Raw genomic sequence first — 23696 nt, forward strand, 5'->3', positions numbered from 1 at the left:
GGGACAGGGGAGGCTTCCTTGCAGTGACCACAATAAGTTTGCTAAAGATGAAGAAAACCAAGAAACCTGCTTGACTGATGAGTAAAAACGTGTTTGTGCCAACATGTGGAGGTTTCACTTGCATAAAAACTATCCATATATGGTGCAAAAGTCATCAAAACTTTGGAGTATTTTGCTGAATAAGAGTCCGAGGCGCACAAACTGATGCAGCCTTGCTTTAACCTGTCCATGTGCCATATGAAAAAAAAACATTTCCAAGGTATGTTGCCCTTTTTTTTTTGAGGGTGGTGGTTCGTTGTTGGGAGTTCAGGCATAATTTGCTAATGATGTATAATCTTATTTTCAGCACTTTGGGGATCTGAAGACTGATTTGTACCAGTTCAGTTCCTCTGCATTTTGAATAGTTCATTACTGATCAATATGGATGCCATTTATGGTAGAATAGTTTGATTTATCACACTTGGGCCTTTAGTCCATAATATTCAGATGAGGGTACCTGAAATGAGGCACCTACATAAATGGTCTACTTGTCAGAGAAGCTGATCTTGCATCTCTCGCATTGTAATCTGTTGCTTTTATATTTCTGAAAATGAGGCCATTTATTTAAGTGTGTAGCTTAAGTCTAGGCACTACTAGGCACTACTACATGAAATGTTACCACAATAAAGGTGGTAAGACCTGCTCCAGACAGGAAAGGTTGCAGCCTTTTTTAAGTTAAGCAAATTAACTGTTGCTCAGCACTTCAATATGGGGCTTCTCTGAGAAGAAAGCTGCTCAAACAATTTTTCTCAACCCTATCAGGGTCTATGAATGAGACAATACCTTTTAGTCAATTGTACTAAAAAGCTGCTGACTCACTTGCAAGAATGACGTTCATCAATCACAAGGATTTGATCACCTTCCCGGGGACACCAGTTCAGGCCCTGCTCCCCTACCCAGCTCTAAAACCCAATGGAAAAGGGTCAAGAAAATCTGAATACTCTAGAAAATACCAGAATACCGAACTTCAGGGCTGCTATTTTGAACTGGTAGGTCCTATGATTACAGAAGCTAACATCAGTACTCAGTGATGAACTAATATCTCTGTGTGTTTTCTTATCTGTACCTTCTGAGAGAGAGATAGCAAGTCAGCAGAGCCAGGAAATGTATGCATTGCTTGATGTCAGTAGCCCTTAGAGTCTCATGGGAAACAAAAATAGTGTATAGCTACCAGTGATTCTCATGAGGACTCTATTGTAAACTTTTTCTACAAATTGTTCTGGAGCACAAGACTGATTAACACATACTGTTTCATATAATCCTTCACTGCCATTTGGAGAGAATCCTCACCCAGTTATGCTAAAACCAATGATCTAGCAGTGTCTGCCTGGTGCAGGTTGAATCCTTGTAAACTCCTACAGTCTCATGAGTGAGAGGTTCATGCTGTTAATGCTAATGGAAAGATACATTAGTAAATTCAGGCTGGGCTACGAATAGTTAATTTCCTATTTTAAACTGTTCAGGAAGGGCTTTTTGTATTACTAACGCAGTTGTTGTTGCCCTGAGAAGCTTTGGTATCAGAACATAGTAGTTTAATAAGTGTGCTTAGCAAAATAAATTCACTCCTTTCATTTACATTCTTCAGCTAAAGGAACAATAGTATCCCAAATACATTAGAATAAAGCTGAACCTACCGAACACCGCTTGAGCTGTCTGCCAGATGAGCAACCTTCCTCCTTTCCTTAAAAAACAAAAGGCTCCTGTTACTTGTGTCTCTACAGCTCCTCTCTTTATTCTTAATCTCTCTCCTCTATCCAGATTTTTTCTGTGCAGACAGCCCATGCCTCTTTTACAAAAAATTTACTCATTTACTTTGCCACATGTTTCTATTGTTATTCCTGTTGTAGAAGTGACCAGATGCCCCAACTGAGACTTCCTCCCCCAAAGAGCTTACAGTGTAATCAGAAAAAGGGTGAAAGAGGAAATAAAGCAGTGAAGTGATTTGCTAAAACTCTCATTGGAAGTCAGTGGAAGAGCAGGAAATAGAAACCAGGTCTCCTGAGTTCTAATCCAGTGCTTTATTCACCAGACCATGCTGCCTCCCCATGTCTTTTCCACATCTTCTCTTTCCCTTCCCAACCTACTTTTCATGCCAACTACCTCTTCTCACCTCTTTCCTCCCATCCCCTCCCCTTAAATTGAATGGCAGGCAAATGTATTCTTTGTGATTGTCGGCTTGTTGTTTGGCTCTTACAAGGAGATTCTGTTGAGCTGCCAAATCAACTATTTGCTCATTCTGATCTCTGTCAGTGATCGATGGCCGAGTGGGTGACCATACTTGTTTAGAAACCACAGACTGAGTGGCAAGTCATTGATCTGGCTAGTTACTAGTTCAAGCATCCTAGGCACTGGCAGACATACTAAGGGAGTCTAATGTGTGACTGGCTAGAGAATTGAGATATGGTCCAGATTTCTTTTAATTTTTTTTTTTTACACTGTTGAACCTAGAGGGTTTTTCCACCAGTGATTGACTCTCTGATGAACAGTCTGTGCTAGCTGCACTGAACATCTCAGTTGCTTTTTAAATCTTTAAATCAAATTCTCTCTCAATCTTTTCCCATCAAGAGCTGGCATTTTCCTAGTGGGATTTCATTTTCTCACAATGGATGTGATAAAACCATCAGCAACGAGTATAATAAGACTCCCCAAAGAGAGAGTTACATTTGCACTTCGATTAATATTTTTTTAATTGGAGTGAGAGAGACGTACATTACAAATATCAAAGCAATGGCAGCCCTAAAAGAGAGATTCTTAGCAAAGTTATTTAAGACTAGATCTGATCATTACTCCATTTGTGGGAAAATCCCACACCACCCGGCATATCAGGCAGTAGTGTACAGAGAAAATGTATAATAGATGGCTCTTCCATGTAGCTGTTTTGACAAGCTCCTCTGAATAAAATGCAAGTAAATTTGAATCAATCGCCCTAAATTGTTGGAATTCACTAAAGTAATCTTTCAACATGAAGGTTAGTATTTGTGTTAAATCTAATCATATCGAGGCACAGGCAATCTAATTACATGCAATTGTGTAACTGCTTTTTTTTTCCCTTCCATGATTAACACAATTTATAAAGGGGAATTAGTCTTTTTCAATCAATGTAATGGAAGAAATGCTTCTTTCTGTGGTCTACATTGGTAGTCTCAATGTGTAGATGAAAACAAACAAACACTTTGCCAAGGCCAAAGATCACTAATTGTGATGATTAAATATTTTTCCCAGGTAATACTCTTAACTGAAAAATACTTAATTATAGCTACCATTTCTGTATAATTAAAAGTTAAAGTCAAGAGGACATTCCAGTGTGTGTGTATTCCATACACAGCAGAGAATGAGCATACTTTTTTGTGTACAATTCCAGTCTGTTGATTAAAAAATGTTTCCCCTTTCTATTTTCTCCACTCTTTCCCCCCCCCCCATTTTTCCCTTTCTAATTTCCCCTCCTCTTTCTAATTTAGAGAAACATAGTCATAGATCTGTATCTGGCACTAAGATTTCCTTGTGGTAAAGAATTGGAGAGAGCAGCTTAGAGCAGAGGAAACAGAATCAGGAAACGTATAAATTCTGAATTTGGATCCTGGTTTCCTGACTTTAACACTGATTTGTTGTGTGATGTTGGACCAAAACAATGTTTACATTCATTCCTTACCTATCTCCCATAGGTACTTATAACTTTGTTTGTAAATCGCCTCAAAATCCTTAGATAAATGGTACCATAGATTAGTGAAGTTTTATTATATTATTATAATAAATATGATGATATGAATAAATGGCATTTTGAATCAAACCTAGGCCTCTTTTTGTTTTCTTTGTGCTAAGTAACTGTTCCACGCAGGGATTCACATTGCTTTGCCAGTCGCCTAGCAGCACTCTCCAGCAAGGTTTTATCTCTGCAAGATATTTGTCTCTCTTTCAGAAACTGCCCCGCTGCCATCTCTTAAAATGCAATGCTAATTTTGTTCCTCATTTTTTAAAAAAAAGTTGATAAAAATTGTTCCTCCTCCTATTCTGCACATCTCGCCCAGCTCACCACAAAAATTTTTTACTATTTTTTTTGAACTTAAATATTTTTACCAGGCTGATTGAAAGCAAAATCCAAACAGTCAGGACTATGAAAGCAGCAATATACAATATGGTGCAGCTATACTGGTACAGATATTCCCCCTTTGGGTTTGTTACAAGATACACAGGTGAATAGGGGCCAGTAGTTTTAATCACCTTTGAGTAGTGATAGTCCACGTTATTGTTATACTTTCTGGGCTGTGTTTCATCTTATCCATTCTTGGACTGTTACAAAGGAATCAGAATACCTTCTTAGTTCTCTGATTTCCTAGTTACAGTGACTGTCTAGTCTTGCCGTCCACTGGAGATTTCTATAACCAATTACTTCCATGAATGCCATTCTGCAGTCTGTCGTTTCTTTGGTGCCCTGATTTAAGGCTGTCTTGACTTTACATTTAGCTTTTATGTAAAATCAGAGCAGGTCATGTGTTTATCCAAAGGCATTAGCATGGTAATTTTCTTCAAGTTGAGTAGGTGAAAATAATTAATGGACTGCTTTATTGATGTACATAGCTGCTTCTCTCTCTGGTTTCAATTCCCGGCTTGAATAAACTAGTTTGAGATTTTATCTAAGGGACCAATAATTACATGGGGCAAGAATAATTGCTGCACAAATACAATCTGATTGTGTTTTATACCATTGCTAGGGCCAATTTTAGAGATTAAATATACAAACAAGGATCTGCTGCATGAATAAGTTGACTGGTTTTTATTTCAACTCATGCACTCCAAAAAGAGTTACTTATATTGGGGGGGGGAAATGTGCTCTTGAAAGTTAGGTAACAAATTTCCATTAAGAATCACAGAATATTAGGGTTGGAAGAGACCTCAGGAGGTCATCCAGTCCAATCCCCTGCTCAAAGCAGGACCAACACCAACTAAATCATCCCAGCCAGGGCTTTGTCAAGCCTGGCCTTAAAAACCTCTAAGGATGGAGATTCCACCACTTCCCTAGGTAACCCATTCAGTGCTTCACCACCCTCCTAGTGAAATAGTGTTTCCTAATATCCAACCTAGACCTCCCCAATTGCAACTTGAGACCATTGCTTCTTGTTCTGTCATCTGCCACCACTGAGAACACCGTAGTTCCATCCTGTTTGGAACCCCCTTCAGGTAGTTGAAGGCTGCTATCAAATCCTCCCTTACTCTTCTGCAGAATGAATACCCCAGGTCCCTCAGCCTCTCCTCGTAAGTCATGTGCTCCAGCCCCCTAATCATTTTCATTGCCTTCCGCTGGCCTCTCTCCAATTTGTCCACATCTCTTCTGTAGTGCGGGGACAAAAACTGGACACAATAATCCAGGAGTGGCCTCACCAGTGCCGAATAGAGGGGAATAATCACTTCCCTCGATATGCTGGCAATGCTCCTACTAACACAGCCAAATATGCCGTTGGCCTTCTTGGCAACAAGGGCACACTGCTGACTCATATCCAGCTTCTCGTCCACTGTAATCCCCAGGTCCTTTTCTGCCGAACTGCTGCTTAGTCAGTCGGTCCCCAGCCTGTAGCAGTGCATGGGATTCTTCCTTTCAAAGTGCAGGACTCTGGACTTGTCCTTGTTGAACCTCATCAGATTTCTTTTGGCCCAATCCTCCAATTTGTCTAGGTCACTCTGGACCCTATCCCTACCCTCGGCGTATCTACCTCTGCCCCCCAGTTTGGTGTCATCTGTGAACTTGCTGAAGGTGCAATTAATCCCATCATCCAGATCATTAATAAAGATGTTGAACAAAACCGGCCCCAGGACCAATCCCGGGGCACTCCGCTGCCAACTAGACATCGAACTGTTGATCACTACCCGTTGAGCCTGACAATCTAGCCAGCTTTCTGTCCACTTTATAGTCCATTCATCCAATCCATACCACTTTAACTTGCTGGCAAGGATACTGTGGGAGACCGTATCAAAAGCTTTGCTAACGTCAAGATATATATAAATCAAGACAGATTGATAACTTTAGTGCATGTCAGTTTTGCTTTCACAAACTGTTTTATTGTTTCTGTCAGTCCTATTCTACAGTGGTCCTTATTAAAAAGTCGTCAGTTAGCAACAGTTACCCCATAGTGGAAAATAAGATACTGCAGTCATTTCCTATTCTTTGTATAGTTCTAGAGCCTTCAATCCCGCATGTCTTTTCTACAGGAAGTAAATGTTATTAAATGGAATTTCATCTGTAGGGGCAGCATGGGAGGAATGGAATGGTCTTTTGCTGTAGAGCTGAATATCTGCAGTATATCAGTTATCACTGTATAGTAACTGTTGGCGGATATTGACTTTTAATGCCAAAACTTTCGATACACTAAAAAATATTAACCCAGGAAAATACATTAATATATATTGTTCTCCAGCAAGTGCCAAATTTTGCAATCTGATACATGCATGTAACTCCTACAGATTTCATTGCTGGGGTCAGAATTTGGCCAATTGTAAGTAAGATATCTAACCCCCCCCGTGTCAGTTAGTGAAGTTATAAACCTGTGCTCCCAACATTTCCCTTGAAGAAGTTAACCACCTCCTTCTCCTTTCAACCTTTGCCTTATCTTCTCTTTCTAATTTCTGTTCCTTCTCTTCTCTGTCTCTCTGTGCTCCAAGCCTCCACATAGTTTATGCTCTCTCGTTGGCACACTGCTATTACCTGTCACACTGACAGCTGCAAAACAACCTCATCAAGCTCCTATACTGAAATCATTCTGTCTGTTGCAGTCCCTGGAATGTAATTAATTGTAGCCATCATGGAGCATATCTAGGGTGACCAGATGTCCCGATTTTTTATAGGGACAGTCCCGATTTTGGGGGCTTTTTTTATATGAGCCCCTATTACCCCCCATCTCCTGTCCCAATTTTTCACACTTGCTATCTGGTCTCCCTAAACATATCTCCCTCCCCTCCCTTGAGTTGGGTCTCTTTTTCTCCCTTCCCTTGCTGCAGTTTGGATTTGTAGAATTAGGGAGAAGGGGAGGGAGGGAGAAGTTGATACTAGCATTCAGACCAGGCAGTAATTGCAGACTGGAGAAGTCAAACTTGGAGCACATGGCCTGATTCCAGAACTAGGCTAGATAGTTGCTGCTGGGAGTTCACAACTGCCAGTGTAAACAACAATAAAACATAGGTGTTTGCTGCATTGGCAGCAGGGTGGGAAACACACCAAGACCTGTAGTCCAAGTTCATCCCCTTTTCTGGGGGTTGCCTTTATGTAACAATGCCCAGAGATTGGACTGTACTTATAAACACAAATCTTAGGCTGAGCTGGCTGTCCCTGGGGTTTCTCCAAACAGGGCTTTCTTGTCCATCCAATGTCAAAAGTTACTCTTGGCTGTTTATACTCCTGAGCTGTAGCTAATGAGACCCCTTTGATTTGCCTACCAGGGTGAGTCAGCATAATAGTTCTGAATCTCTTTAGTTCTAGGAACCTATAGCCTGACACCTGGTCACAGATGAGGAAAAATAAAACTTAGGCTATTGATCCAAGGGATTTCTCTAATTTAGAAAGCATCTGATCAAGGGTTTGACAAAATATCCTGAGAGATCATTAGAGGTAATAAGCCAAATCCTACATTCTGTCACAATGCTCTTGGTGCCTTCAGTGCATGCGTAAGAACTGCAAAATGTAGCCCAAAAATGTGCAGTTGTGAATTTGAGAACAGCAAGAAACCTGAGAATGCCAAGAAGACAGATGAAGCCTTGGTAATGCACTAGTTACGTTTCCACTTTTGTACCTGGTGAGGTTGAGAGAAGAGTCTGCTGTACTATCTTCCAAAAACCTCAGTCCTTCTACAGCAGCAAACTAGCAGAGACAAGAGAAGACACAACACACCACTATGTTGAGGAATTCAATATTAGTGCTCAGTGCTCAGTTTTGATGTTGCTTTGTTGTGCACATGGCAACACTGGTCTGTTCGTAGTGAAGTTGATGGAAGGTTCATTTATCTCACATCCTCAAGGCAGGCTAGAAGGCAGCACCTCCCTCTGAAATTCAGCTGTCTCTGGAGCGACATTAAGAAAAAGTTTTGGACAGGAAGCGGAAGGATGATCCAGTGGTTATGGTATTAGCCTGGGACTCAGAAGACCTGAGCTCATTTCCCTGCTATGCCACAGATGTCCTGTGTGACCTTAGGCAAGTCATTTAGTCCTTCTGTGCCTGGGTTCCCCACCTGTAAAATGGGGATAATAGCACTTCCTTAACTTGCAGGAAGAATGTTACCATGTAATTATTCTTTCAAGACTACATGCATGCGCACCGGTGCTGAGGGTGTTAGGTATTGATCCTCTGTATTCACACTGAAGAGTGCAGTGCCTCAACAGAAGCCTATCTATCAAAACAAGAACGAGTATTTTTCAGGATAACAGCTAGTATCCTTAAACTCTCTTTAGGCTTAAAAATTGAGAGCTTGAGCCACATGGTCCCTCCCATGAGCAGAGGGGAGCCAAAAGCCACGGATCTGTGTTAGAGGAGAATGGGAGAGAGACTGGTCCCACTTATGTGGTAAAACTTCACAAAATGAAAACTGGAAATTTTGCACTGCTCCGATTGGAGAGTGAGCTCCCATAATCTTGCTGTCAACCCCAAAATTCACTTTCTTTTTAACACTCTGACACAGGGAGATGGAAGTGTCTGATCAATGGGTTACATGGGATTTCCGTACAGAGATGAATGACAACAGAGACTCTGTCCCAATGTGGGCACTTTAGGTGCAAGGGCCTTCTCCTCCGTAGCTGTCACAGTACTGAACAGTCTTCCTGTATCTTTCCACCTTATAGAATGTTCCATCCATATCCATCTATCTAATGGGTTGTCTGCTCTGCAGAGTAAACCTGGGGTTCTAACTTGATCGTTGTCCCTAACTTGAGTCCTGTCCACATACAAAAACACTTAATGTGAGCATGGGGCTGCTTTTACCTCAGAGTGGCTGGCTTGTCGGGGAATACATAGGCTGGAGTTTGAGGCAGCCTAACCAGTCAGCTACTGAATCACTCTGCTGCTCATCCAGTCTCTCTGCAGCTCATGTTCTTTCACAGTGTGACGACTCTCACTAAAGCTAAGCTGATGCAAGAGGAGTCAACTGGAGTTAACTTTGCAGTGAGGACATAGCTATAGATACTTACATGGCCCTCTTAGCCGTAGTGCTTCACAATTGTCATGTACTTAACTTAACCAACACCCTTGTGAAATAGGGCAGTGCTGTTATTCCTACTTTTTTACAGATAGGAAACAGAGGCACAGAGCGACTAAGTGACTTGCCCAGCATCACACAGGAAGCTTGCGGTGGAAAAGGGACTTGAAGCCAGGTCTCCAAGTCCTACGCTAGCACCTTAGCAAATGGATCATCCTTCCTCTCACAGCATCATATCCTATCTCACTTCCAAGTTCCTTTTTTCTCACTATAATCTTCCCTCTCCCTGTGCTATTCTTTACCTCACTAGCTCTCTCATTGAAATCTGCAAAGCACTGTGAAAAGCAGTCTTCATGAAATATGCTATTTTACCTCACATAAAATTGTGTTGAACTGTGAGCTTGGCAGCAACATTGGGAGATTTGGGGGTATTTTGTAGATATGTAATTGTGCTGAACTGGGAATGAGACATCATTTGCACAGCATGCATTTATCAGGATTTATAATGCCTTACTGCTTCCTGGCTGGCTAATGTACCCCTCTCTTTTGCTATCACGTGTACAAGGTTCATCACTTCTGAAATGTTGATATTGAGAGAGAGAGAGAGAGCATTTGTGGGAGTTGTAAAAGAGGTCAGCCACAGAGCAAGGGTGAAAGGGTTAATAAAATTGTAAACCTGAAGTGGGGCTGAAAACAGGAAGGGCTGTGAGCAGTGAGATGTAACATTAAGGGAGGGAACATTAGGGTTCTTTTTAGACTTTAAACATATTAATAATGTCTCCTAAGAGGTATTAATCATGGCTGAGAATTGAGAATGTGGCCGTAAATCAGCAGAAGGGAGGGGAAGAGAGATGGGATTTTAATTTTAAATAAAGACTTGTATGTTTTATGGCTCAGAAGTAAAGATTACATAGTTGGTGCAGAATCCCCGCAGAGCAGCATCTCGCCAACTGCAGGCATATTTCAAAGTAACTGCAAGTATCTTTAAGCTCTCCATAGTTTGTGAAGTTGAGAGCATTGCGTTTGGAAGGTGATGGGGTGACGCTTTATCAGGTATAGTACGTTCTTCTAGGCGTTCACAGCAAGTGCATTCTATGAACACGTAATGGGCAACTTTATATTTAGGGCCTGAATATATGTAGCAGACAGATGTAGTCCAGAGTTGGAATTGGGATAGGGTGCACTGTACCATTGTGAGCTCTGGGGGGAGCTGTACCTGGAACAGGGTATGCAAGGGGAACACGCCATAGAATCCATTCCCCTCTGTGTCAGGTCATCCATTTCAATCTCCAAGAGTATTGCATGTCACAAATCCATGGATATGCTTCAAATGCTTTCTTGGATTCATGGCCAAATTCTGGCTGTAGACTGCCCATGGGTGTGCTCTAAAAATAGTAGCCAGGTGGAGAAGCACAGGGTGGAAGTGTTGTGTCCTTATTCTGGTTTCTGCAAATTTCATGGAGAAACTTTCTGTAAATTCTCCACAGCTGCAGAGAGGCATTCTGGGACTGGGCTTAGGGGTCTGAAATCATCCATGACCTGGACATTTGAGACCCCACTCAGCAAAGTACTTAAGCATTTGCTTAGTCCTGTTGAAATCAACCAGGTTTAAACATGTGCTTAAAGCTAAGCAAATACTTTAATATTTTGCTAATCAAGGCCCAAACGTGTATACCTCTGAACCCACACAGTCTTTTCCACAGAGGAATTCCCTGGAGGGAGGGAAAGGGGCAGCCAGAATGTAGGCACAGTGTTGTATGTGCGTTATCAATATGCTGCTGTTTTGTGGCCAGACCTGAAGAGGGCCAGAAACGTAGACCATTATATTTAGCTCAGTATTTGGTATGGCTACAAAAAGGGCAGGAGTACCTGACTCTGTTCCCTCACTGCCGTTTGGCGAGGGGAGAGGCGTTACTTAGCCAGTTTTCCTTCATGTATCACTAGCAGAGTAGTGATCCATCCTTTATTGAGTATTCTGGACACTGATATATCACTCTTGTTATGTTTCCATTTGGTAAAAGGCCTCAGAATTCTTCATTCTATTGTGGGGTGCTGATACCAAAGTGTTTCATTATATCTCAGTGTAATATGCTATCCACAAATTGATCAAAATGGCAGCTGCAGTGTGACACAGGCCATGAATAAGTGTCCCAAGCATCTTTGCATATACCTAATAAAGATGATTTCCCCCCTTTCATCCAGTATTCAGATAAGGCTGTCAAAATCATCAGCAGTTGTCTTTGATGTGCCAGTGTTAAACTCTTAACTTCTCCATTTTATTCCCCTGATTCTGAGAAATGGATATACTTTGAGCTGGCCAGTGTCCTGCATTGGAAAAGTGAATAACATATTATGCATGCCTGGCATGTTTCTGTGGCAAACTGGATCCTTAGCAAAGGGAATTTACTGGGATTTATAGCTGATGGCAGGGATGACATGACTGGGATACTGAAACTTTTGGCAGTATGACCAGTATCTGGAAAACCTTGTTTAAATAAGATTGCAGTGTCTGTGTAGACTGCATGCAAATTAGCTTGAGAGAGTGGCTTTTGCAAAGTGGGGTGTTGTGTGCTCCAAGGTGTTGAGCATGATAGATTTAAAATATTTTCATATAAAGATGGTCATGTAAATTGGTTTACTTGAGCTATGCAATTTTTTTCTCCATTACATACTGTTGACAAACTACTAAATTAGTTCATTAGCGAAACACGATAACTTGGTGTGTGTGCAAAACCTACCTGTCTGTTAGGACTTTTATTGGCTTATGTTTTTCCATATTGTATATATCCTGATAAATCCTGTCAATCATTCTAATTTTTTTAACTACACTAATAATGTGAGTGATCGATTGATTAACGTTTTGTTGGTACTGTAAGAAACCGATGACCACCTTGGACATTGCTGTCATGGTGCTGAATGTAGTGTGGATCGACTGCCTCTCCAGCACCTTCTTACTGCTGTATGGTCTTCTACGTCCACAAACCTGATTCTCCTACATCAAACCTGTAAATATTTTATGTGAGCCTAAACTGTTACTATGATTGGTACCAGCAAAGGACAGACAACCATCCCATGCATCGTCAGTACCAACATATGCTTCTGAGATGACATAGGAAGATTTACAAGGAGAAGACCCCTCATGATCCCACAAATATGTCACTTTGGAGGTCATTACCATCCTCCCAGATCTGAACCAATTCTTACAAAGGTGTTCATGACTCCATGAATATTATTCATAGATTCATATTCATAGATTCTAGGACTGGAAGGGACCTCGAGAGGTCATCGAGTCCAGTCCCCTGCCCGCATGGCAGGACCAAATACTGTCTAGACCATCTCTGATTGACATTTATCTAACCTACTCTTAAATATCTCCAGAGATGGAGATTCCACAACCTCCCTAGGCAACCTATTCCAGTGTTTAACCACCCTGACAGTTAGGAACTTTCTCCTAATGTCCAACCTAGACCTCCCTTGCTGCAGTTTAAGCCCATTGCTTCTTGTGAAAGAAGCCAGTCTCTTATTCTCTCTACTAATCAGGTTATTTCCTCGTCGATAATTCTGACAGTTCTGAGGGCACCAACTTTGGAGAGGGAGTCCACATTTTCTTCATAGGGTGATTCTGATATGGGAGAAGGATGGTTGTCATTTCCTCCAAGAGCCATCAGCACTGATGTTCTAGAATCTTCTGGGGCCTGACATAACCATGTAAGATAGGGTACCCCTCTCCCTGGGACTTGTGGTACCCTATACCTTGGGGTCCACCTAAACCCCTACTGGACCCTTCTCACTGTTTTTGTAGTGGGCACTGTGGAACCCATACAGGCATTATCCTGAATCTGTATGGTCTCACTGAGATGCTCACCATCCCTTTCCACTGAGGGACCAGCCTGAACTGTTTCTGGAGGGGAAGAAGAAAAAGAGGCAGATCTAGCGGTAAATGCTGATACCATCAAGCATATAGCCTTCCATTCCTGACGAGGCAGTTGCTACAGCATTACATTTGCTGCTGGACAATCACAAACAGTTTCAGGGGTTGTTAAGAAGTATTGTTGAAGTCCCCCAGATTCCCCTGGAAGAAATCCAAGAATTATTCCAAAAACTCCTGGAAGTTTTGCAGAATAAAGGACCTACTAGAGTAGCACTCTGAGTCAACAAGGCTATCCTAGAGCGAGCCATGGTGTGGCATGCCTCAGTATCAAGTTCACTCACTCCTGGGTGGAAAAAGTACTTTGTTCTCCCAAAAGAGCAGTTTTTCTTCACACAACTGTTCCCAACTCCCTGCTTGTTCAGGCTGCTACAGAAAGGAGTAGACAACAACATACAAGATCTACCCCTTCAGATGAGGAGGCCAAATGCTTGGGCCACGTGGAGAGAGAAGTATTTACATGTACCAGCCTACAATTCTGAATAGCAGGTTTATCAGGTGCTACTTGCGAAGTATGACTTCATCAGCTACTCTATGTTTTTGGAATTTAGGGACAAACTCCCTCAGGAGGACAGAGTACTGTTCTAAGCCCTTATCGATGAAGATAGTCTGATAGCTAGATCATCTCTTCAAATTGCAGTAGACACAGAAAATACAGCCTCTAGATCAGTGGTTTTCAACCTGTGGTCTGCAGAGCCCTGCGGGTCCACAGACTAAGATTTCCAAAGGGGTCTGCATCTCCTTTTGAAATTTTTTAGCAGTCCGCAAATGAAAAAAGGTTGAAAACCACTACTGTAGATCGATGGCCACTACTGTCATTATGCACAGGGAGACCCGGCTCCATTCCTTGTGTTTATCCTGTGAAGTACAGTCCAGTGTGGAGGACCTGCCCTTTGAGGAGGACTACTTGTTCAGTCAAAAGACTCTGTCATTGTACTCATTAAAGGACTCCAGGGCAACCCTCCATCCCCTGAGAATATACATGAAGAAGACACTGCAGTGGTAAATGAAATAGACAGAGGAAGCTATATACATACAGCTGTGTGGCTCTTAGGAGTGAACTATCTTGGCAGTAAAAAAAAAAAAAAGAATCAAAGATTGCAGGACAGATTTAATGTCATGGTGACGCACACAATCTTTGTTGAGCACCATCCTAATGTAAAGACTATCTTCTTGGAAATCATAGTGTGCTTTTGTGACAGGCAGCATGCAAGATGCAATGTTGCCCTGTCAAAATCAGAAAGAACCTTATAAAACAAGCAGCCATTTTCAGAGAGCCTCCATGCTCTTTTTTTCTGGATGTTCCTAGTTTCATCAATAATTCTTGAAATAATTGGCCATTGTGAAAGTCACCACTTCTGTACTTTGCTTGGTATTCTTTACTGCATTATCCATCATCATCTATAAAATGTCTTTTTATAAAGCTTGCAAAAAATTGTACAGTATTCATTGTGTATTCTTTAATCCCTTTAGCAAATGCATTTCTCCCATCAGAAATCTCAGTAACTCTGAGAAGCCATTCAAATAGCTACAACCGCCTAATGAATATTCCACCTCTTTGAAGTTATAGGTCCGAAGTCCCACCATTAGTACTAATGCATTTTGCATTAGCACTTGGTAATGCAAAAAGTCTTATTTTAGTTGCCATAGTGTTAGAATATATCAAGGAGAATTTGGGTAAACTTGAACACCTATAACCCACATGGAAAATAACAGTTTTCTCCCAGACAACATTAAATAGAATAGTGAGGTCTTGTGGTACTAAAACGTCACGTTTTAGAAAATATGCTACAATGCATTTAGTAGGAAATCAGGAAGTACATCATCTAATTTAAAACTAAGCTACAATTGACAAAATACATGCGCAAAAGTACATTTTGTTCCAGCTTTGCTATTTTGTAAAATGCACTCTTTTGCAGCGGCCCCCTCGATTATTAGTGTAATTCTGTGGCATATAAAGCTCAGGTAGATGGGCAGACATAGAAAGGGCAGAGAGATATGGTGCTTCCAAGAGGGGGATGATGCACTTTTTCTTCTCATTGTCAGGGAGCAGTGGCGGACCCAACCCCAGCCCAAGCATGTTTATAAACTTATTTGGGGAGATTTTTCAACCCAATTAGAAACAGGACCTCCCTACATCTTGGCTGAACTTCTCTGAGGAAGAAAATTACAAATAATAGGCCACCTTATTTCCTTGAATGGGTTTCAGGGAATTGGAGTGAGTGGCTGTGTTTGTTCACAGTCTTCTCCTAATTCCCACGTCAGGGGTGGTGAGGAGCAGAGTTGTCCTCTTCACAGAAATGGCAGGAGGGTCGACTCTCTCTAAACCAAACATCCCAACACTGACTGAAGGCGGAACATCTACGAGCCAGCCTAAGGGCCTCAGTGTGGCTTCCATAGCCCTTCTCTTAATCATGGCAGCAAAGTTTCCATAGTACCCATTCTGTGTCGTGACCGTCTGTCAGCCATTGTACCAGACACCATTCCAACCAGGTGATAGTGGGTGGTTTGTAGCCATAAAAGGGGGTGAGGTTGCTGGTCTGGTCAACAGTAATTTTGGTGTAGATTTCTGCCCATGTCCAATGGAGAGCAGAATACCCTCTGATGCTGTTCCCCACTTCCTCCTCCACTCTGCCCTTCTTTTCACTTTATCATAGCCCCAGGTCCCGGGGAATGAGGGTGCTCTCCTTCACCCTCTCAGACTTAATGCAGTGTCCAATGTTCACGGGAGTGCGGTGGCCGTGGCCCCAGTAGCAGTTTGTTGAACTGATTTGACTGTCAGTATCATGTCATTAACAAAAGCTTTTCAAGCATGATGGAAATAACATGTCAAGTGAGATATACATGTTACAGGGACTGCACTCAGTCATTTTGTTGTGGATGTAGTGAAGCATGAGGTTTATCTTGGTGTACCTGTTTGCGTGGGTTACTAGGTGTTGTGTGACAGAAGGAAGGACAGGAGCTCTACTTTTAACAGAGTCCTGCCATAAAACCTTCTCAGATCATACTGTTTGACGGTGTCAGATGCCAGAGGTTTCAAGCCCAGGCCTGTGGGGTTGCCAAGCGAGAGCCTTACCCTCTGCACCACCGCACCACAAGGTCAGATGAAGGAACTGCAGCCAACACCCCCATTGCCAGGGGCTACATCCACTGATACAGCTGTGTCAGGTCAAGTGACTGGCATCAGCCTACTGATTAGACCCCCACCGGGCATAAATCTTCCTGTTCCTATCCCATCCTTTGTCAGAGCAATGAGTCATTAGATCTGCTGCTTACCAGACCCTGAGACCAAGTTTCAGTCTCCTTGCTTGGCTCCTGCTCCTTGCACCACACCTTAATCCTTGTTCCCATTTCCTGTCTCTTCACTTGATTTCGGCTCCTTGTTCCTGCTTCCTCACCCTAATTCCAGTGACTGATTCAGGCTTGGTCCTTGGCATGACTTCTGATTCTGATTCCAACTTAATCGTTGGCATGGCTGCTGACTCCAATCCTCCCGGTTTGGCCGGGAGTGTCCCGGAATCAGGCTCGATCTCCCGTCACTGAAGCCAGTCCAGATCTCCCGTCACTGAAGCCAGTCCAGGAGATTTTAGGCAGCTGAAAGTCCGGCGGCGCAGCAGGGCTAAGGCAGGCTCCCTACCTGCCCTGGCTCCACGCCGCTCCCGGAAGTGGCGATATGTCCGGCAGCGACTCCTAGGAGACGAGGCCAGGGCGTCTCTGCACACTGCTCCCACCCCGAGTGCCAACTCTGCAGCTCCCATTGGCTGGGAATGGGGAACCACAGCCAATGGGAGCTGCAAGGGGCAGTGCTTGCAGGCAGGGGCAGTGTGCAGAGCCACCTGTGAGCCTAAGAGCCGCTGCCAGACATGCTGTTGCTTCCTGGAGCCACCCGAGGTACGCGCCTCCCGGCTGGAGCCTGCACCCCAAATCCCCTCCTGCACCCAAACTCCCTGAGCCCCACACTCCCTCCCACATCCCAACCCTCTGCCCCAGCCCTGATCCCCCTTCTACACGCAAACTCTCTCCCAGAGTCCACACCCCAAACCCTCTCCTGCACCCCAACCCCTTCCCCCAGGCTCAGCCCAGAGTCCCCTCCCACACTCCGAACCCCTCTGCCCCACCCTCCAGCCCATAGCCCGCATCCCAACCCTCTGCCCCAGCCCGGTGAAAGTGAGTGAGGGTAGGGGAGAGCAAGCAACGGAGGGAGGAGGGCTGGAGTGAGCGGGAGCAGGGGCTTGGAAAAGGGGCAGGGCCGTGGCCTTAGGGCGGGGCAAGGGTATTTGGGTTTGTGTGATTAGACAGTTGGCAACCCTAACCCTGACCCTTGGTGTGGCTTCTGGATTGACCCTTTGCATGGCTTTGGACCCTGACTCTGACCTTTAGCGTGACTTCTGATGGGTATCTATGAACCTGGAAATCAGTGTACTAGGAGGAGATGCATGTTTGTTACAGCTGTTCTGCTACTTCAGTCTCTTCATGATGATTTCTGAGCTCACCCACCTCTTATATCATCACGAGATCAAAGAGTTAACAGAAGGACAAAAAAAGAGACCCTAGAAATTGAATTTTCTGTTATTACAGAAAAACAGTGGAGCTGAGAGTATCTGTGGCTGATATATTTCATAACACTGCAGAAATGGGAAAATACTTAACAGCTGCAAAACATTTTCCCCTCAAGTGCTGTGTATATTTGTGTTTGCTTTGTGCTGCACACAAAAAAAAGTCATTCTAGTTTTGTATAAAGTTTTCTAGGTGAAATCAAATACTGGGGCCCAAACCAAAATCCTGCATCTAAACAACCCTAAACTTTGGGGTAGTTTGTAGCTCTGAAATAGCTGTGTAGGGTTTGTGGCTCGTATAATTATAAGCACAGTCTAGAGTAACAATGAACAGGGTAGCATTATACTATCAGCATCTATGAAAATTCAACATAGTATGTTATTGACACAGGAAAAAAAAGTCATACAAATGTTACAGTTGCCTGGAAAATGCTCTGGATATGGAGTACCACAGTTGAGGCTGGAAACACAAACTTAACTCTGTCCCTTTCCATACATTATGATACATTCTTTAATCATGGGGGCACATACTATTTGTCAAATAAAATACAATATCATGCACATTTTCTTTCAGCAACAGTACAGGGGCAGAGTTAAGGTCGAGCATCATCTCCCAACTTCCTTCCAATCCAGGTTAGCTATGCAGTGTGGTCCATGTGTTACATGAGGGGTATTGTATATTCCTTCCCATCAGACACACTTTTCTTCCACCTCTTTACGAGGCCATACCACCCTCCAGACTAACTCAACACCGGTCTGAGTACTAGTCACAAATCACTGATTTCTCTTAATCCACTGAATGGAATAAAAACTGTCTGATAAGTCTCAAAATGTAATTGTAAGCAGGGAATTCTCATTGTGTGTGTGTGTGTGTGTTTCCAATGGAATCCTGCAGAGATTGGTTCTTGGCCCTTACGCTATTGAACATTTTTATCAAGGGTGTGTGTGGGGGTGTGAATTGTGTGACTCAAAAAGAGACAAATAGATCTTGTCTATGGAATATTAATATTCTGTGAAATAGTGATATGTCCATGTCTTTTCTAATAATACATTATCCTTATTGTCAATGTGTACCAAATATTGAAACTTGTTTTAATTTTCTTTGAGTGGCATGTGTTGGCCTCAGTCCAAGGAATAAGTGCAGTGTATGCATGTAAAATGAGCATAAGGACATGAGATATTCAAGTACCTGTTGAGAAAAATCAAACATTCTATACCAGTAATAGCAGATGAGCTAGTTACAGCTAAATCGGGAATGATTAAGTCCAGATAGCTTATGAGGGGCCAAAGAAAAAACCTCCTTTGTTGATATTAAAATGTCTCATTATCTCAGATTTAGGTGTCTGTGTATCATGCATTAAAATTCAGTTACTTGATTAATTTTTTGAGTTGTTGATTATATTGTGAGCACAGACAATACAAGAAGCAGTTTAATTGTTTCCACATCTATTTTGTGTGGATTTTTCTTCCTCCCTCCAGATTCTTTCTTAAATGTGTATCTTTTTTCCTCCCCTTATAGTTCCTTCCTTTTGGGGATTGGTGAACTCAGCCTGGAATCTTTGCTCTGTTGGAAAAAGGCAATCACCTGTCAATATAGAAACCAGCCATATGATCTTTGACCCTTTCCTAACTCCACTTCGCATAAACACAGGAGGCAGAAAGGTAAGTTTTCTGACATGTCTTGGTATAAAAACCAAGAGTTAACAGATGAAAAACTATGTGCCACTTTCTGTATTTATGAAGTATTTTCACCTTGTAATGCCAATAAGGTCTTAGGCAGAATAATAACAAATGTAATGCTGTGCAAATTACACAGTTACCTCCCCTGCAGTGATCAAAACCGTACACTTTTAGGTCCTGAAGCACTTCTTAATTGCCATACAGTATTGGTTCCTTTAAACTCACCTGTGAGTAGAATAAGTGTCATTTACAAAAACTCACGGCTAATCAGTGGTATTTGTCCTGCAAGACAGGTAGGTTTTTAAAGTCTCAGGAATGCAAATATTGTCTCAGAAGGCTTGATTGTCTTCTTTCGCTGGTTTAAACCTCACTGAAATCAGTGCAGTAACATTGCTGTAAATAGAAAGTAAAGAAGATGCAGGTCCAGAATGTTATGAAATGGAGGATTTAATTGGCTCACTCTGGAAGCTAGGGAGAGAGAGGCAGTCTCATAAAAATCTGTTCAGAAAACAGTCTAGTCTCCTAATTACTCTAGAGATTATCAGTACCTGTGCTCCTAAAACCAAGTTACGCTGAAGCAAAGTGCCTCTGCCATGCATTAATTAGAAAGCATACAAAAATATTTATAATCAATAAGTCTTTGGGCCCATTAGATCAGATGGAAATGATGGGTCAAAGACAATTTACCTTCCTTACTTGAGCTCAAGAAGACTACACTCATGAGTAAGGTGAGCAAGATTTGGCCCATTGGCATATTTGCAGTGTAATTACTAGAACTGCTTGGTTTTCTAACCTAAATCTGCAAATCTCTATTAATTTATAATATTTTTTCCAAAAACAAAACAAAAAAACCCCCAAACAATTACATGGAAAATCAGTTGCCTTCTGAAATATTATTGTGCCAATTTGGAGGCTACATCCTCTTTTACTGAAGTATGAAACAGGAGGGATTTTAGTCCTGTTTTAAGTGCATATTTCAATGTAACCTTAACTACAGAGTCACTACCGACAATTCCATAACAAGAGCTGTATGTTCTAGTAATGTGGGTCACCTTCTGACCTTTTTTCTTGTTGCCTTATAGTCTTCTGTATTATTACCTTTTGATTTATTTTGTATGATTAGATATTATGGAAAGGGCAGAGCCATGAGAAAACTCTATTTACAAATTATTTAAATGCTGTGAATTTAAGAGGATTTTAAAGGATTTACCATACTCACAAGAATATATTGTTAAAATTACTTCCCCCTCAATTTAAATATAAAAAAGTTAAGGGAAACATGTTTTGTAAGAGGGAATCGGTAAATAACAATATCAGGGTATTTCATTGTGTTTGCTAACATCTGTGAAGGGTAGTTACACAATCTATTATTAATAAACTGCAGCTTTTACGTTGCACACATTTTAAAAACTATAGACCTGATTTTTCCATTCAAACCCTATATGCTTAATTGAAGGATTGTTGAATTTTATTTTATTATTATTAGTTTTGTTTATAGTTATCAGGTTGATGTCGTTTTTACCTGTAATTAACTTAATTTGGTTAAGTTTTCAATATAACTAACAATTGAATCTTCTTTTTCTGCTCTGGGTTTTTGTCAGAGTGGCTGAGGTGTTAATGAACCGATTAAGGTGCTAAGGTGCCTGGGCTAGCGTTTGGTTACTTGTTAGAGTTGAGTTTAGTTCATTGTTTAGTATAGGTCAGTTTGTTTTTCCTAAGGAGGATCGTTATTCCTTGTCCTCTTTATTCCCCTCCCCCTCACATTTGGGGAGGTTCTTCCTCTGTTGAGGAGGTATGCCAGGGTCACTGGGATTCAAAGTTGTCTCGCTTGCCAAGAGGCCATTCCAATCAGCAACAGTCATTCCTGATGCATTCGTTGCCTGGGGCGCGCGCACATCTCTCAGAAGTGCAATTTTCATTCAATCCGTAAGAACAGGGCCAGGAAGAACCAGGAGATTAGGCTCAAACACCTTATGATGGAGAGAGCTCTTTGCCAGGCCTCAGACCCAGGTCAGGAGGACTTCCCTTATACATCAGTCTCTGACTGAGCATAGTGCACTGTCTACCTCGGCACTGCGTTCACCCAGACCTTGTGAGGGAAAAGTTGGAAAGTACTCAGGAAGTATCCAAGAAGAGGCGTCCTAGTTTTCCTCACAAAAAGCCTTTCTGGCCTTGGACTTTATATGAGCTTTAAATATGAGAGTCGTCCCATTGAAATTCCAAACTTAAGTACATAAATTAACTTTAAACACATGTTAAGGGCCTTGCTGATTTGAGGCCCATCTCTTCATACACAAAATACACCTGAAATTATTTAATTGTGCAGGATATTAGGAAAATATCACGTATAGTATATAAATATTTGTGTTTAGCAAACAAAGATCTTATAAATACACATCCTTAGGTCATATATGGCCCAAAATTTGTTTTTACTGAACCAAGGACCAATAGATATGTTTCCAATTTCTTTAATTAAAAATTGCACTGGAAAGTTTCATGTTAACAAATGTTTCTCTGCGATGTTTGCAACACAAAAATGATAGCATTATTCTAATGTTTTAAAACTTAGAAGTAAAATTGTCCAGAAATTATTCATGGTTTTAGTTCAATAAAATACTTAAGCATGTGCATAAGTGCTTTGCTGAACCCAATCCTTTAAGCAGAAATTAAATTATTTTATGTGCAGTGTACAAAATGAGAAATGCGAAAAGTGAAAAGAAAATTAGACTTAAAGCATAATTTCTAAGGACTTCTTAATTACATGATTTTTAAAGTAATAGCGTACCTTTAGTTCTAGGCAGAGCTCATGCATTATCTCATTCTTTCCATTTATATTTTTTAAAAGAATGATAACAAATATACATGGATTTACAAAAACAAAACACAAAAAAAAACAAACCCTGCAAATGGGAACAGACACATTTAAAAATGAATAGATGACGTCTGAGTCATATTCAACTCATTTCTAAAAATGTCATTTTATCAAAATTGCCATTCAAATGGAAGTAGTTATTTGAAAGCATATTTCAAGCAGGAACTGATCCTAATGATTACTTTGAATGAATTATTGCTAACAAATGTGTATTCAGCGTAAAGGTTTAAGAAAAACACAGGAAATAACCAGAGGTCTCAACTGTATTTATTCAAATACGGGCATGGTATTTTTCAACTCTATATATTGATCTGGTGAAACCTGTTAGCAATCACAGAAATAATGTATTCTTTCATAACATTTTATCTCTTAACAGGAAAGTGCTTAAAATGGTATTTCATGACTTACATCGATATAGCAGTTCTCTTGTTTTATTCAGTCCTTTAGTGACATGGAATAATATGGATGAATAGATAATGTGAGGTAACAGGATAACCAAGAACATAGAGTACAGAGACTCTTTTAACAAAATGTGTAGATATTCCAAAGTGATTTATCTTCACCCGTTGTCCCGAGCAATGAGCTTTCTTTTGTGCATTGCTGTTGGAAACAATGTGGGACATGTGAAATTTGTCCTTAATATATTTCCATAGAGACTCTGAATGTTTATATAGACAGAATTGAGAATCAATTTAATCTGTGGCATAGAATTTGAGAAAATGCATTACTCGATTATGTTAATTCTATTAATTAGAGCTGGTCAGAAGTTTTCCGTTGGAATACTTTTTCCATTGAAAAATGCTGATTTGACAAAAGTGAGCGTTTCACGGAATGTATTGATTTCATCAAAATTTTCTATGGTAAATTATGAAAAATGTTCATTTGTTACAGTCAAAACATTTCATGTTTACTTTATTGTTCTGACTTTTATATTTTGTTATTTGTAACATAATAGTCAAAACAATTCAGTCTAAATTAAATGTTTTGATAATCTGAAACAAAATATTTCATTTAACGAAAAACTCCAAGATTTCTTCTTTTCATCCTGATTCACGACAACACAAAATTTGGAAATCTCAGAGGTTCCCACAGGATGGGAATTCCATTTTTTTGACCAACTCTACTACTAATAAAACACTGGTGGGGAAGGCGTGCCATGGAGATGTTATATCAGTGGGCCAAATCCTGCTTGCCTCATGCACATGAGAACATGTGCTCCTCTCCTGGATGAGATCATCAGCCTTTGGCCTGTGTGTGTAAGTTAGTCCCCTATACAAAAGATTTCTCAAACTGATCAATAAGGGTCAAACGATAAAGGTAGAAAAGAAACTCCAGTCTCGGGGCCAGATTGTGACTAGCTCTGTGTGTGGCTGGGGGGAGCTGTCAGGTCCCATGGTATGGAAGTCCTCTCACGTGGGGTAGGAAGCAGGTGGGGCCATAGACCCACACCC

General features: G+C 41.3%; 1 protein-coding gene across 2 annotated transcripts in view; it reads left to right on the plus strand.

Moving 5' to 3' along the window:
• Positions 1-23696, plus strand: part of CA10 (carbonic anhydrase 10) — a 316593-nt gene that overhangs the window by 96274 nt on the left and 196623 nt on the right. For both annotated transcript variants that reach the window (XM_029912155.1, XM_029912156.1), the window contains exon 3: positions 19213-19355. In XM_029912155.1, the coding sequence (XP_029768015.1) occupies positions 19213-19355 (143 nt within the window). The remainder of the gene's footprint in view (positions 1-19212; positions 19356-23696) is intronic.

Source organism: Terrapene carolina, unplaced genomic scaffold, assembly GCF_002925995.2.
Source record: "Terrapene carolina triunguis isolate 2854851 unplaced genomic scaffold, T_m_triunguis-2.0 Scaffold192, whole genome shotgun sequence".
Taxonomy (NCBI): domain Eukaryota; kingdom Metazoa; phylum Chordata; order Testudines; family Emydidae; genus Terrapene; species Terrapene triunguis.